Genomic DNA, 16,424 nt, shown 5'->3' on the forward strand with positions numbered 1-16,424 from the left:
TATGTTTAAGGCTTGCTTAGCTTTATAGGCTATATGTTCTCTTTAGGTTATGTGTTCCACTGACTCAACCATAAAATCAATAATTAACAGACAGCAACCACATAAATTGATTTTACTGCATATAAAGTTTAAGTCAATTAATTCTACTCAGTTGATGATTTAGACACATTTGGCAAATTGTAAAATAATACAAAATATTATAACATTATCGCCAAACATTACATCCACAAAGACAAAAATGACCAGAAATGAGGAAAACCTGTGTCAGTTCTTCAAATATGTTTTAATTCAAAGACTAAATAATATTTTTTTAAAGAATAACCCACTGTTCCCAAATATTTCAACATATGCACAATTACTTGAGGAAAACATAATTAAAAAAAAAAATCACATCAAGAATGTATAAAATTTCACATTGTTAAAACTTACAAGAGGTTTGTAATTTGGGGAGGGGGGGGGTGAATTATTATACACTTATAAAACAAAAACAAAACACATTATACAGCTGAAAATACAATTAAAGGCCAAGTGTTATACTACTCGAGAACAGAGACGGAAGGACACTCGTTAAGTGCGTATTATTATTTCAGATTTATAACGAGTCATCGTCTGTATGACGATTGTTGCTACATCATCAGTTTAACAAGAGCATGTTGTTCCAAAAACAACAAAAACCTCGCAAAACTAAACCTTTAAGGAAAGTGTTCTCTGCTCTCAGCTAACATGCTGCCAGTCACAACAACTGAAATCCCGTTGCTGGGTTTTAGTTTAAGATTTGTGAGGAATGTTTAACTACATTCATCTTAATCTGTTTTTTGTGTTTTGAGATCTTAAAGGTGTTTTTAGTGTCAAGTCTAAGTACGGGGTCAGTGAATAAAGTTTTCAGTGGATATATTGTGAAATATTCTCACTCGACATGACATTGGGCTGAAATCGAGAGAAATTACAAGTACACAAAAGTACTTTTTTTTTTTAAAGTGTTACTTATGCATACTTTGCATAACCATCCACACCGTCTCTTTATTTGGGGAACACTCAATTAAATACTTGACCAGTAATGTCACTGTATGCTCTGGATAATCACTATCACAGATGTCTTGGGTCTTTTTAAAACAGCGGCTTGCTCCTACTTATAGCTTGTGGGTCGTGTCTGAACTTTTGCTTTTGCTCTAATGACTTTAGACTGTCATAGTAATAGGGTGAATACAAATTTAGCGTAATATGTCCATACTAGGCCAGTTTGTGATGATATATTTCCCACTTTTCAGATATTTCTGTTGCAATATAAACACAAAAACTCACCCTGTGAAAGCAAAAAAGGAGGGTAGGTTAGATTTACCAGAAAAAAGCTGACCTACCCAACAAGTTATGAGATTAAAGTTATTTATTTATGAGAACAAACCTCAGGAGGGAATTGTACTTTTTTTTCCTGTCATGGGACAACGTCAATGCATTTTTTAAAGGTCGTATGAAACTCATCACACCACACCCGCTGCTGCTAGGAGCACATTCTGCCTTCAGCGGAAGAGCCAATCAAATAATCGACTACTTTGCAATCAGATTAAGACATTTAAAAAATGCTTGTAATTTCAGCCCAGAATCAACATGTCATTATTATAATCCAGTATGAATGGTCATGAATTTGAAATAATCACATAATTCAATTTAAATAACTATTTCTAATAGAAGGGTACCTTTGGCAGCTCCCTTATTTCCCAAGTGGTCGCCACATCAGATGGATCCACACATCTGATTTGCCACCGGATACCCTTTCTAACTCACATTTATCTGGCCTTAGTATTGTCACTGGGAGCAAATGCAAAAATGGAGCACATCAAGCAAGAGCTAATGGAGTGCTAGTGACAACAGTGATGGCACTAGTGAATATATTATTAAATTAAAAAAGAAAGCAGTTGAGGTGCACACTTGTTTTTACCAAAACAAATCTTCTATTAACTTTGTCGTATGTAGTATGAATGAACCCGGTAGCATGACAACAGTGTTAATGCTGGGAATCAAACCTGTGGGCTAATTCCTAGGAGTACAGTTGTCTAAAAGGGCTACTAAAATGTGGAATAATGGTAAGGAGGGCGAGGGATATTCCTCAAGTAAGAGTGTGAATCAACCAACAGCACACTAACCACACAGAGGGCTGACTTCAGCCTTGTCCAACACACTGCCAAAGCCAAGACACATAACAGTCAAGTAGAAAAGCCCTACACCTACATAATAAAACATCTGAGAAGAAACACGCCTGGATTATAACGTCACAACTCCTGAAATGCCTTTGGTGATTCTTAAAATAAACCATTTACAGTCCAGAGGTAAGTCTGTAAAGTTTTGATATACATCATCACCAAAAATTACAATAAAATGGGACAAAGTGTCACCAGAAAACCAGTGGTCTCCACTCTGCTCACATTTTTCCCCATTTCTGTCTGTGATGATGTTGAAGTCAGTGAAGTGCTCTGCAGTTATTACAAATGCCCACATTCTTCTTCACCAAGAAATCACATGTTGATGACCGTTCCAGTATGATGGGGTCTTTATAATGTAATGGTTCTTTAGGAGGCATCCCCTGGCACACAGAGTACTTCTCCAGACCCAAAAGCAGGTTGACCACCTCAGTCACTGAGGTTAGACGTGCTGGGTAGCAGTCGTACAGCGGGTGGGTGGGGAGCAGCGGTTGCTTTTGAACCGTGACCTGATAGAAGAAGCCCGGGTCGATCAGCACCATGGTGTCAGTCATGCTGGACTGCTTAGAACACTGGATGAGCTGCAGCTGCGGGCCCTCCACCATTATAGCATACCACAATATGGGCAGTACAGAGGAGCGTAAAGAGTCTAGTAGTTTCATGAGGTGGTTTTCTGCATCTGTACCAGTCCCAACCGAGTTATCAGCCAAGCTGAAGATCTGTGTAATCTGCAGACAATAAACGAATAACAATACATACACATATGATTGTTTTGGGGGGTACGGGCAGCCTCAGCAGGACACTTACCATGGGCAACTCATCTTCGTCTTCTTCAACAACTTGCTTTGTAGCTTCTCTGGCACTTTGTGCTCTCTCTGCATCCCATCTGTTTTGCTGCTCCTGTATTGACAAAGTTGGTCTCATGAGAGTGAGGCCTTAGTCTTTAACTTAATGCAAAATTATAAATATTAAACTACACCCAGCCCACACCTGCACATCAAATTGTGTCAGAGTCCAACAACGCAGTTTATTATTAATACACTGAAACCGTTTGAAGACAGAAATGGATCCTTTGTGGAAGTCTGCAGCTACAGGAAACCTCTGGTGCTACTAATGGAGATTATGTGAAGTATCGGGTAGCAGCCTCTGGGAATCCCACAAATAAACTTGTACAAACACATTGTAGTTCCTCAAGTTGCTATTTGAGGCTGGCTCATAAAACAAGTCAGATCCCACAGAATCTTAAAGTCTGGTTAAATAATTAAATAAATAAAACAACACCACACCACTGTATGTGGGTGAATTTTACATAATTTGACATTATTAAACTGTTACTTTGTACTACTTAGCAGCTAGCTGTGTCTGTTGCATACATCCATACAGTTCATACACCATGCCAACACATCTTGCGAGGGCTAACTACAATTCAGCACCCTAACTTTTTATCCAAATATGCTCACTTGTGGCTCGAAGAAATAAAAAAAAAAAAAGGAAAAAAAAAGAACAAATTTGTGAAGCTAAATTTAAGAATTCAATTTGCTAAAAACTATTTGGTGCCATCTTTTATTTACAGTCTATTGTTTAAAGGGGGGGGGGGGGGGGGTTAGCCTGTGTATTGAATTATTAAACACTGTGGTATATAAAGATGTGCGCAACTATGCCGTTACTTTAGCAAAATTGTGTTTGTCTATAATTATGACGTAGAAGAAGATCAGACCAGCTGTGACAAATGCAGAAATTCTTTTATCTCTGTGTATACACCAACACCACCTCTGGAAAACATCAAATAGCTTCAATGAAAACCATGAACAAAATGATACATGTATGAAAAGGGCCACATTTTTAACAATTGGTGAAGTGTCAAAAAAGGAAATCTAAACTCTTCCCTACACATAGTTTAGATAAGGAGGGCCAAACAAACTTTGACTGTTATCATATTTGAAATAAATCGTGGAAAATTAGATATGTTCATCCATAAACTGACTGGCAAAACAAGTGACCACAAGGACAAACTGAAGGACAGCCAAGGAGAGGGTGGTGACAAGTAGAGAGCACAAACAGCTTGGCAGCAAAACGCAGCCATTACATTACAACAGATCACATTAACTTTTGTGGGTGGCTTCATGCCAAATGTTTTAGACACAAACCGAATCACTGCAACATCTCTGGTTTATCCATCCAGGTTGAAGGCATTGTTACATTTTGTAACCCTTCTGTCTTTCATGCTTCTATTCTGTAAAACTGCAATAAAGGCAAACTGCTCAAAAGCTTCATTTAAATGATGCTGTCAAATATTGAAACAACAGCAAAGGACCACGAGAACTGTAACAAGAAGCAACAACCCTGACATTATACACTTTACTTGTTCAGACTTCATTACCAAGCAAAGGTTAAAAAGAAAAAGACCACAGATTTAAGAAAACGGGGTTCCAGTAAGTGTTCATGATACGAAAGTGTAAGTAGGAGGCTGATGGCTCGTGATGAGTGAGGATCGTGCCGTCGTTCGGCATTGGTCAGCAATAGCTTTTTACACAATCAGCCAGAAAAGCGCAACAGTTTACAACAGAGCTGTGAGACCTTTGAAGCAAACCTCTTGGTGAGGATCAGAAAGAGCAACGCTTTTGTTTAAGTTAAACTTACCTGGTGGGGGTTGCTGTGGTTGCTGATCTGAGGGACGCTGTCTGACAGTCCGTTCTGCACTCCAAACTCGGAATTATTCAACTGCTGAAAGACAGCGTTACGTTGAAATCGTGTTTCTGTTTGAGATGAGGGGCATTTGTCAAAATATGTGTGGACTGAGATCTGATTTCAAACCTGCATAGATGATTGGTGGTTTCTCACATTCGTGTCAAAAAAGCTTTTGCTAGACCTCACAGGTGACGAGCTCCAACTAATCTACAACGGCAGAGCAAAGCCAGGTCAGGTTCACAATTAATGGGGTGATCGAGTCGTAGCTGCCAAATGACCTCAAAAATAATCTTTATGAGCAAAGAGGAAACAAAATAAATGACCAGAGGCGTTGGGCACTCACTGGTTGTAAATTACTGTCATCATCTTCATTGTCGCTTAAATCATAGCCCATTTGAGACCCTTTGGTTTTCTTTAAACCTAACTTGCGACTGTATGTGTAGTGAGGTCTAGGCCGGCCTGGCGGAAGTGGGCCATCTGGTCCGTAGTCACCTTGTCCCATCTGGAAGGGCAGCAAATGCCTCTGCCAGGTAGAAGCAGAGGAATTTACTTAAATAAATACTGGAAGAAGCAGTGTCATTGAAAAACTATTTTACAAAATTGCATCTGTCAGAGTCTTACCATTGCCTGCCTCTGACACTGTCGTAAGCGACACTTCTGCCTTTTCTTGTTACTGCCCCCAAACTTGGGCTTGTCTATACAGAAATCACACGTGCCACAGTCTTTCCTGCAGAGACAGGCCTTGCATTCTCCACAGGAACGTCGCTTCCGCTTTTTGTGCCACTGAAAACAAGAAAATTCACACAATTGGGTCAAAATAACAAGACAACAGTGAAGAAATCACTAATAGAGACACACTTTTATCAAAGATACGCGACAAGTACGGGCTACTATGGGCAAAAGGTGTCTTAGGAATTACACAACTTCTATTTCCACCATAAATCTCCAAAATGTAAAAATGTGTAAAATTCAATGTTTACTGAATCATTCTGGTTAATTAACTGGTTGAATAAAGAGAAAGTTAAAGACAAAAAAAAAATGTGCAGTCGACTCCAACAGTCTTTAACCAACTAGTGCTGAGGTGTCTAAAGGGTACAGGGGGAGATTGTCTATATGGGAGGAAAGTTATTGTTTGCAATCAGCCTGAATGAAACAGCAATCCCACTGATGTGGAACAAAGTGGAGGCTGTAACTTTCCTATAATTAATAAACAGCAAAAAAATGTCATTGTGTTTTCCCATATTGGCTTTCCATTCTTTGAGGTTCGGCTGGTGCTTCTTCTTCTGCAGTAGTTTAATGACACCAGGCTGCAGAATTGGTGCCCCCAACTGTTGATCACAATCCACCTAAAGCCTAATATTTTTATAGCAGTTGTGAATGTTTTCATTTATTTACACATTCTGGAAATATTGCTAAAAGTTGTACTAAACGTGGATGGAAACTTGGCTAATGAGTATATATTCCTAAAATGTATTCACCTCTCTCCCACCCATCACAGCCTGAGGAGTCCTCACATCAGCTGGGAGTTGTTGCATGTATTGTTAAGATGTGTCCCTTTTTTAACATGAAACGTTGTTACGTTGCAGTTCATATAAAACCAGCATGAACAGAACTGTAACACTAACGAACTTTCACTCAACTCAACTTGAAGTTGAAGTTGCTGTTGTGAAATGCTGCAAAAATTCAAGGTGCTGGAAACATTCCTCAGAGATTTTGGTCCACATTGACATCATCTAGTCACACAGTTGCTGCAGATTTATTGACTGCACCTTCCTGATGTAGATGTCTCATCTCACCACATCTCACAGGAGCCCTATCTGGATGTCATTTGGGTAAAGTGAACTCAAGAAACCAGTTTCAGATGAGCTTTGTGACATTATCCAGTCAGCAACAACACTTACAATGATGTTTAAATGGTGTTCAGTTGGTACTAAGAGGCCTAGAGTGTGCGCCGAAAATATTCCCCATAACACTGTAACACCACCACCAACCTGAACCGTTGATACAAGGCAGGATGGATCCATGCTTTCATGTTGTTTAAGGAAAATTCTGACCCTACTGTCTGAATGTTGTAGCAGAAATCCTGACTCACTGGGGAGCCTCAGTTCCATGTTCATGTTCTGAGAGGAGAGGCATGCAGTGCGGTCTTATGTTGCTGTAGGCCATCGGCTTCAAGGATTGATGTGCTGTGGGATCCTTTTCTGAATACCTTGGTTGTCACAAGTGGTCATCTGAGTTACTGTTCCCACTGTGCAGACTAGGGCTGCCATAAATGATTATTTTGATAGTCGACTAGTCACAGATTATTTTTGCGATTAGTCGACTAATCAAATCATGCATCCATTGGACGTAAAACGTACAGCTTATTGCACCAGCATGCATCTGCTCTTATATAACTATCATTAGCTTAAAGCTTGAAGTGTTTAAGGTATGTGCTAACCAAAAATAAAGACAAGATGATAGTTTATTAAACTTTTAATGAAATTTGCAGATTTTCTTGGTGGAGTTTAATAAACTCTGCCGTCTACTCCTTGCTATCTAAAATGTAACAGGACACTGGAGTAAATTCTCAACCATCTCACACTTGTGTTTAATCAGTTTTCTGTTTGACGTTTATTCAGCTGTGTAAAAACTATAACTTTGATCTCAGCCAAACTGATTAATCAGGAGCAAACAAAACACTGAAAAAAGCCAAACAATAACATTTTTAAGTTATCTAAGTGACTTATATATCATGTTTAACCTGAGCAGCGAAAGACCGCGGACGGTTTGAAAACGATGTGCCGGGAGTTGAACCTTGACCTCCCAGCCAGCTCGTCTCCAAAAATGAAAGTATACACCCGACCCATCCTTCAAATCTGGGGAAATTAAGGACGCATTTGTCGGCCACATTTGGAGAAGTCTTCGAGTTTGGACAGCCTTTGTTGCGTCGCTGTAAAGTAATCGGCCTACAAATGCGGCCCCTGAATTTGGACACAGCTACAATACCGGACACAGCTTCTTCTTCTTCGGCGTTTAACGGCAGCTGGCATCCTTGTAGATCAGGGGTGTCAAACTCCAGGCCTCGAGGGCCAGTGTCCTGCAGGTTTTAGATATCACCGTGGGTCAACACACCTGAATGAAATGATTAGTTCATTACCAGGCTTCTGGAGAACTTCAACACATGTTGAGTAGGTCATTTAGCCATTTAAATCAGCGGTGTTGGATCAAGGACACATCTAAAACCTGCAGGATACAGGCCCTCGAGGCCTGGAGTTCGACACGTGTTGTAGATGCATTGCTGCCATGTTCCGTTTCAGTCCATTACTACACTCTTAAATCGTACTACTAATTCCTAAGTCTTTCAGGATCTTAAAAAGCTTCAATGAAATGTGTCACTACCGTGTGTCTGTGTGTGGTAAAGATATATGCCTTTATGCAAACGTTAAAAAAGAAAAAGACCTAAAACACTCACATCATCATCGTCATCGGTTGACAACTCATCCTCATCATCAACATCCACATTGACTGAGAAGTTCTCCGTGTCACTGCTTTTGAGACTGGGGTGCTGTGTGAAGACAACATCAGTATGAGTAAGGAAAGTGATTGTTCAGCACGATGCTATAAATAACACATTTGATAAGATCAGAAAAGTGTTACCTGTGAATCTGTAACTTCACCCTGTAAAATCAAATGAACATTTTAGAAAATACAGGAAACAAAGCCAATCAAAGTGTTAACTATTCAGACTATACAGACTTTATACCTGGAAACTCATGCTGTCGTCAAATGTCTCTGAAACGTCACTGTAAGGCCTCTGCTGCATGAAGCCTCCACTTCCAGGGCCCTGGAAGAACATACCAAATGCATAAGAAAGCAATATTGATGCTAAAGTAATTTAAAAGTATAGAAATAAATAAAAATCAGTGTGTAGCTGTTTACCTTGCGAATAGGACATATACATTTGCGTTTTCGGCATATGCGTCTCCGGGATTCTGGGCTCTGCAGCCCATGTTTGCAATTGGCACACTGCCCACAATTGTCGGTGTTATGACATCCCACGCACTGACCACAAGGAATCCACTACATGTGGCATGGACACAAGGAGAAAGACAGTTTGCTTCTTTAATAACATTCATGAGAAATGTGGATTGTAAGACACACGGCAACAGTTTTATCAGAATTTTAAAGGGAAATGAAATTAATTTAAGAGCATTTCAATACTAGCATGCACCCTTTGAGCATTAGTTACATTACCTTTCTGAAGCGAATCATTGGGTGTTCTTTTGTCTTTGACGCTGCTGGAAGTGGGGAAAAAATTGTAGGTAATGTTACAAGGAGAATCCATATTTCACCCCATCTTCAGCCACCTGTTTCCCTTTGATATCAGATATAGATCTGATGCAGTTTTGCCTCTCACTTATAATTCTACACACTTATGCACCAACGTACCCCAACAGGAGGGACAGCAGGGCCTCTTTCTTTGTTTGTCATACCACGTGCCTGTGAAGGAAATGCCACATCTGGCACAGATCCTGCAGACACACATGATGACCCCCCCCCCCAACCTCAAGTTATCACGAGAAGCTGACACTTGTAATGATGGTGTTATGTTGCACGTAGTAACAGACTCACAGTATGCTGTCCTCTGACCCGATCTCTCCATTTATAGAAGGGAGCGGACGTGGCTGAGATGACGATGGACCAGGGAGTTTAATTTTATCCTCTGCAGGTGGATCCTCACTGTGAGACCCTTGATTCGGCGATCCCACTGTACTGTTCAAGGGGGCATTTGAATGATTGGAGTTGACGTTTTTAGACCCGAGGCTTGGGGTTAGTCTGTGGTGGGAGTCAGGAGTGTCTGCCCCCTCTCCCCTCTCCATCCAGCTGGACTCTGAGGACGATCGCTCGCGGACCTTTCTCTAAAGGATGAGAGGGTGAGGATAGCAGACTCTAAGTCATGCAGTTCAAATCTTCAGTGTCTTCATGCTTAAAATACAAAGAATAACACCAAGCGACACCTTTCTGCTTCGAATTCTTGGGAGCGGTGTTTCGCCATGGTAGAATTTGCCCGTCTTGTACTCAAAGTTAGACAAGTCCTGTCCTTCCAGCACTGAAATCAGCTCTACTCTGCTTCTCACTCGATCACCACGAGGACTGCAAAGGAGAAAAATAATTACAACCACAAAAAAACCCAAAATATTCCTTTGATATTAAGTGCACGCTTCAGGAGGAGTGTAAAAGGTAGCACCATTAATATGTCAACAACTGTACAGGTGGATTCTTTATTCCTACAAGGCCGTATTTACCTTAAGTAATATACATCCTTTTGGCCAATACTAGATCCTGAACGCCGAACGACCTCTTTGCGCTTCCAGCCCTCCCCCAGTGCAGGGCATTCAACCCATCCCTCATCAGGGTGCGATCGTTTACGGCGGGGTGCATGAAGCCTGAATTTAAAAGAAGACACACACTCAAACATTTTAGAAATGTTTAGATCACATTGAGGGAAAAGAGACTGCAAATACATCACCCTGAGAAACATGATGAATAATAATAATAATAATATAATAAATAAAAGTTATTTTCCCAGATACAGGCAAAGTTGCATTGAAGTTTGAAATGAGCTCAAATGAATAAGACATTTAAAGCTCTGTTTTCATTGGTAGCTCCTCTGAATATTTGAAAATACACTTGATGCTTAAAATGGTCATAAAGCTTGTGCAGCATCTTTGCACGCATGCATCCCCACTGCCCGCCCTGTAGTAACAATGGTAAAAAAGGGGATCCTGTGCTTGCTCACCAGCATAGCATCTAAATTTAGTCCAAAAATATTTAAGATAATGCTGCTCATTATCAGATTACAGCAAAAGACCTAAACCTATTCCCAAATTGCTGGCTTCATCAATCGGTTACACCGTGACACAGATATGTCGATCCTCTGAACCTCACAGTAGGAAAGTAATCAATCAAGTAAAATAAAATGCAAGTTAGAGTTTTCTATAACATGGCAGGTATATTTTGGTAGTTATTTTAACGATTAGAGTTTGCATCCTATTTGAGGGCACAGGAATCCATGCACACTCTAGTAACACCAAAAGAGCTTGTAACATACACAGTACTGTGCAAAAGTCATAAGCCATCTCTAATTTCTTTATACTTTGCTTTCATGAAACCAGACGGTCTTGGGATTTCTTTATAAAGTGGTCCTGAGGGTTACTTCTTCAGGCTTTTTGAAGGTTACTTTTAACTCAAGAGATGAACTAGTGTTGCCTAAACATAACAGAGAAATTACAAAAAAATTGTTTCAAATTGTACCTTTTGGTACTTTGTTACTAGTAGTTTGAGGAAACGGGACAAGCAGAAGACAAAATATGTCTCAGCCTAAAAAAAAAAAAAAAATCATAAAGAGAATCTGAAAATCATGTTCTTAAGGAACAGGAAAAATTTCAGCAAAGACCTGAAACAGAACCTGAGTGACGCTGAAGTGTCGTCAAACACACATAGGTGGGCTGTCAAGACGCCATTCTTAAGGAAGGGAACGGTGGACGCCAATTTACACAAGAAGTAGACCTCGAGTCTTATGGAGTGATGAATCCAAATCTGACACTTTCGGTCAAACCAAATTGTAACTTTAAAGCTTTTTACAAACTCTGTTTTAAAACACTGTATGTATATTTGCACATTTCATTAAATTCACTGCACCTAATTTCTTTCTTTTTTTTCTGTAAAATATTAAAAACTTAGCGTGGCTCAAGAATTTTGCACAGTACTGTACATCTGTTAGGCAGTAATGTGACAGTCTGATCACCTGGACCTTTCTGTGTTGCAGGGGCTTATATGATCGATAGCATGTTAGAGAAAAAGCAACTTTATGAGTAAATATTACTACAGCATCACATGACCACAAAGGATAGTAAGAACAACATTATTCAACCTACTGATATATCTTTTTGAAGGTGCTCTCACTGCCACCCACACTCTCGCTCCTTTCACTTTCTCCTGCCAGACTCTCTTCCTCTGGATCATTTCTATCATTGCTTTCGGCATCATCATCATCATCTTCAAGTGGCTCAAACCAGTCAACAGGAGGCTCACCACCAGAAGATTTTGCCTCCTCTTTCTCCTCTGTTGCCTTTTCTTTCATGGGACCAGAGCTGGGGCTTCCTATTGCATTTACACCATCTGAGGATTCTGGGGCTGCTTCATTTGTCTCATCTATTTCACTGCTCTTCTTTTCTGACCTTTGTCCTATATCCTCTTCTACAGTGTCTCCTTTACAGCTGTTCTTCTCTGCGTTTTGTCCTGCATCTTCTTCCACAGTCTCTGTGCCCTGGAGTGGGCTTTCAAGCGTTTCCTCATCCATTGATTCACAAGTTTAATTTAAGTTTCCTCTATAGTTCGTCTTGCATCCCATTTAAAGATGTTTATGTCCACAGTGCCCCTTGATGTCCTGGCCTCTGAGGTTAAATGTGTGCGGCTGCTGGTTGAAAGCTGGTCAATTTATCATGGCAAAGCCTGTGGTGAAAAAAGAAAAATCGAGGCTGATTATAAAAATGATCTATACAGCATGTACGGTTAACACAGCTAAATGGCTGAGAAATTGTAAAGTTAGTTTCGAAATAAATCTATTCACAGTTCATTAGCTGGGACTATAATATAGCAATGTTAGCCAGCAAACAAAACGTTAGCATTAGCTAGCATAAACTGCTAAGTTTTGTTACTGTTTCAAGTTGTGTCATTGTTTGACATGCAGCGCGGATATTTTGGTGACACTGAGATTAGCGAGACACTAAACAGTAGTGTAACATCAACGCTAGATTAGATGAAGTAAAAGCATTATAAGCGAGAGCAACGTTAGCCTCCGTTAGCTATCGCATATCTCCATGGATGATTTCTAATCCGATAAACTGAAATAAATGATGTTTATAGAAGCTGTTTATCGCTACCGGACTACAAAGGTTTGTGGCCACTTGGGTTTTCTAAAAAACACGCACCCACACACACCTTTAGGTAATATTCCTCAGATGTTTGGGATAGTGATTTCAACACGTAGCTCCCCTTATTCACTTAGAGCTAACGTTGATAGCTACCCTGCACCTAGCACTACGGAAACGGTGGCATTGGACACAACCAAAGACATCGGAACACTCAAGATGCAACTCCCCCTAGCTTGTGGAGGGTAGCACGGAACTGTTCGTTGGATGCGGTGAAGGTGTTCTGTGGTGTCTCCCCTTTGTGTGTGTGTGTATAAATAAGGTGCGGGACAAAACGCGCTAATGAGTACATCGTTATTTCACGCGCGTGTATGTGTTCACTGCCAACAGCAAGACAAAAGCAACTAACTGGCACCGCTCCGTCTTCTCCTAAGTGAACATAGTTTTTATGCTTATATTTGCTTTTTTATATATAACTTTAAAAATTCTCACCTAAAAATACCTTCGTATTTAAGAAACACTGGTTTCATTTTTTTTAATTCAATTTGTAACACCTAAGTGAAAAATGTACCCCATATAAGTGCCAAATCACCGCAAAGCAGTTTAACCTAGCTCTGCTGTAGACTGCATCATGCTGTAATACTACCTACCACTTTTTAACATTTGTTCACCGTTATTAATTAAACTGTACCTTAGTTCAACTATGACTTGTTCAAGCGGGCGGGGCTTGTGGGAGGGGGCGGGATTAAATAGACAACTGAACAAAAGACGGAAGGGAGGGAAGCCTCTCATCCCGAAAGTGTCATCTTCGTAGCCATCCCTTTAACAGTGCTGCGTTAGAGACCGATCTGAAATCAGATTTTAAAAACCATTAAAATATTAAATATGAGATTAGATTGTGACGTCTTTTTGAGGCACTACATAATCTCGGTGTTTTCAGGGAATTTACAAGAGCACATCTTAAAAATCATTAGTTAATTATTGTATGACAATATTGTATTTCTTTCTATCCTTAACTTTATTTATGGGATATTTTATTGTCTGCTTTATTCATTTTTAACTTTTATCATTGTTCTTTTATAAAGTAGTTTGGTCAATCACGTATTTTTTAAAGTGCTCTATAAATAGAGCTCAAAAGTGCTCTATTTATAGAGCACTTTTGAGCAAGAATACCTCAGTAGGCTGGCTTTTATTAATGCATTTATTCAAGACAACGATACTTACAGCATATATGTTTTGGGTGATTTTAATGCTGATCTCACAGACAGCAGTTCTCAGTTTGCTAAACACTTAACTCACTTTTGTCAAGTTAATAATCTTATCTTGTCTACCAAAGTGTTACTGCCTGCAGATAGCTATACATAAGTGAAGCCTGGCATAGTACATCATGGCTGGACCACTGTATCTGTACAGCTGATGGACATGCAGCTTTAGCAAACATGACTATTAGGTATGAGGTAACTGTGTCAGATCATATACCTTTTGGTTTTACTGTGAATGTGGAACAAATGCCAGCAACAACTGGAAATAATATTGCTAATATTGCTACCAGTGTAAAATTAGACTGGTCAGCATGTAGTGAAGATGATTTCTTAGCTTATCATAGTAATACCGATATACATCTGAACAACATTTCTTTGCCCAAAGAAGCTATTTTGTGCAAAGATGTCAACTGTAAGAATGCTGTGCATAAACATTTACTCTGCTCCATGTATGATGATATAGTGACTGCTCTGTATAAAAGTGGTACACTGCTTGATAAACAATATAAGCATAAGAAACCTAACATCAGACCTGGCTGGAAAGAACATGTATCCATGTACCATGATGAAGCTCGCATAGCTTATAAATGTTGGGCCATGGCTGGAAGACCTAAACAAGGCCCAGAATTTGAACAGAAAAAATGTGCGAATGCCAGATATAAGTATGCTGTTCGCTTTATAACTAAAAATGAGCAAATGCTGAGAGCAGATTCTTTGTCCAGGAAAATGCTGTGTAATAATATGGCAGATTTTTGGAAAGAGGTGAAAGCTCTTAATAACTGTAAACCATCTCTACCATCAACTGTTGAAGGTGTTTCTGGGGCAGATAACATTGCAGCATTATGGAGACAGCATTACAGTGCGTTGTTTAACTGTATAAAAAGTGATCCATATGAGGACAATTTTGACATGAGTAATGACACAATAAGTGTAAGGACACATGAAGTATTTGAAGCCATTCATAGGTTGTCTGATAATAAATCCTCTGGTTTGGATCACATCACTGCAGAACATTTAAAACATGCTAGTTTAAGGCTAGCTCCTCTTTTAGCACTCTGTTTCACTGGGTTTATGATTCATGGCATATTACCAGACTCAATGCTGTGTATTTTACTGGTACCAGTTATGAAGGACAAAGCTGCAAAAGTGAGCTGCTTGGATAATTACAGGCCAATTGCACTAGCCAGTATTTTATCTAAGGTGTTAGAAAGAATCTTGTTTGATAGAGTTAGTGTGTTCATCTCTTCTCTGGATAATCAGTTTGGCTTCAAACCAAAGCACGGCACTGACATGTGCATATATGCACTCAAGGAAATAGTCAGTTTGTATAGGGCTAAAAATTCATCTGTCCTCATGTGTTTCATTGATGCCTCTAAGGCTTTTGATCGAGTGAACCACAGAAAACTTTTTGATAAAATGAAGAGACGGGGAGTTCCTCAGTACATCGTGAGGATTCTCTCTTACTGGTACGCTCATCAGAACATGCAGGTTAAATGGGGAAGCAGTATTTCTGCCCCCTTTGGTGTCAGCAATGGTGTTACACAGGGTGGGATTTTGTCTCCAATTTTATTTAATTTGTATGTTGATGATTTGTCCATACAGCTGAGAGCCTGTAACACTGGGTGTATATTAGGTAAAACATTGATAAATCATCTTATGTATGCAGATGACCTGGTTGTTTTTAGTCCAAGCAGTGCTGGGTTACAGGATCTTCTTAATATCTGTACTGAATATGGTGTGCAATATGACATTGAGTACAATGCTGCTAAAAGTGCTGTTTTGATATGTAGAACCAAGCAGGATAAACAGCTAAATTTCCCTTTGTTTAAACTGGCACAAAAAACTCTTGAAGTTCATAAAAAGGTGAAATACCTCGGTCACTTTATTACTGAACAAATGAATGATGATGATGACATATACAGACAACGATGTAAGCTCTATGTGCAGGCAAATACTATTGCACGCAAATTCAGCTTTTGTTCACTTCCAGTTAAAGTGGCTTTGTTTAAAGCGTATTGCACACCGCTATATACTGCCCCCTTGTGGTCATCCTACAAACAATGTAGCATGCAGAAGCTGCATGTTGCATATAATGATGCGATGAGAATCCTTTGCAGGATACCTAGAAGTGGTAGTGCCAGCCAGATGTTTGTAGCTGTGGGTGTTTGGACTTTTAAAGCACTTTTAAGAAAGCTAATGTTCAATTTTAGAGAACGACTGGATGGTTCGAGTAACAGTATAATTTTAGCACTTACAGATCCGACACTGAGTGGTTCCCGTTACTCACCCAGTCTCAGAAAGCACTGGTTAAAGTGTTTGATGTTTTAGATACTTATTTATATACATATATATATTTAATGGTT

At 39.6% G+C, this 16,424-nt stretch overlaps 1 protein-coding gene and 1 pseudogene across 1 annotated transcript; one reads left to right on the top strand and one right to left on the bottom strand.

Annotated features, from left to right (window-relative positions):
- Positions 1 to 1,022: 1,022 nt before the first annotated feature.
- Positions 1,023 to 12,932, bottom strand: mbd1b (methyl-CpG binding domain protein 1b). The gene is made up of 17 exons (XM_085353806.1): positions 12,870 to 12,932; positions 11,804 to 12,380; positions 10,172 to 10,312; positions 9,884 to 10,019; positions 9,498 to 9,784; positions 9,315 to 9,397; positions 9,120 to 9,163; positions 8,805 to 8,945; positions 8,629 to 8,709; positions 8,523 to 8,543; positions 8,338 to 8,430; positions 5,505 to 5,666; positions 5,227 to 5,406; positions 5,010 to 5,090; positions 4,836 to 4,919; positions 3,003 to 3,095; positions 1,023 to 2,923 (listed from the first exon to the last, which is right to left on the bottom strand). The coding sequence occupies exons 2-17, from the start codon at positions 12,226 to 12,228 to the stop codon at positions 2,456 to 2,458; spliced, it is 2,520 nt and encodes an 839-aa protein (XP_085209932.1). The 5' UTR covers positions 12,229 to 12,380; positions 12,870 to 12,932; the 3' UTR covers positions 1,023 to 2,455.
- Positions 12,785 to 15,677, top strand: LOC146631617 (uncharacterized; annotated as a pseudogene).
- Positions 15,678 to 16,424: the final 747 nt, after the last annotated feature.

This window comes from Diplotaxodon limnothrissa, linkage group LG5 (genome assembly GCF_057381915.1).
Source record: "Diplotaxodon limnothrissa isolate DT_005_m linkage group LG5, D_limnothrissa_male_GT1.1, whole genome shotgun sequence".
Classification (NCBI taxonomy): domain Eukaryota; kingdom Metazoa; phylum Chordata; class Actinopteri; order Cichliformes; family Cichlidae; genus Diplotaxodon; species Diplotaxodon limnothrissa.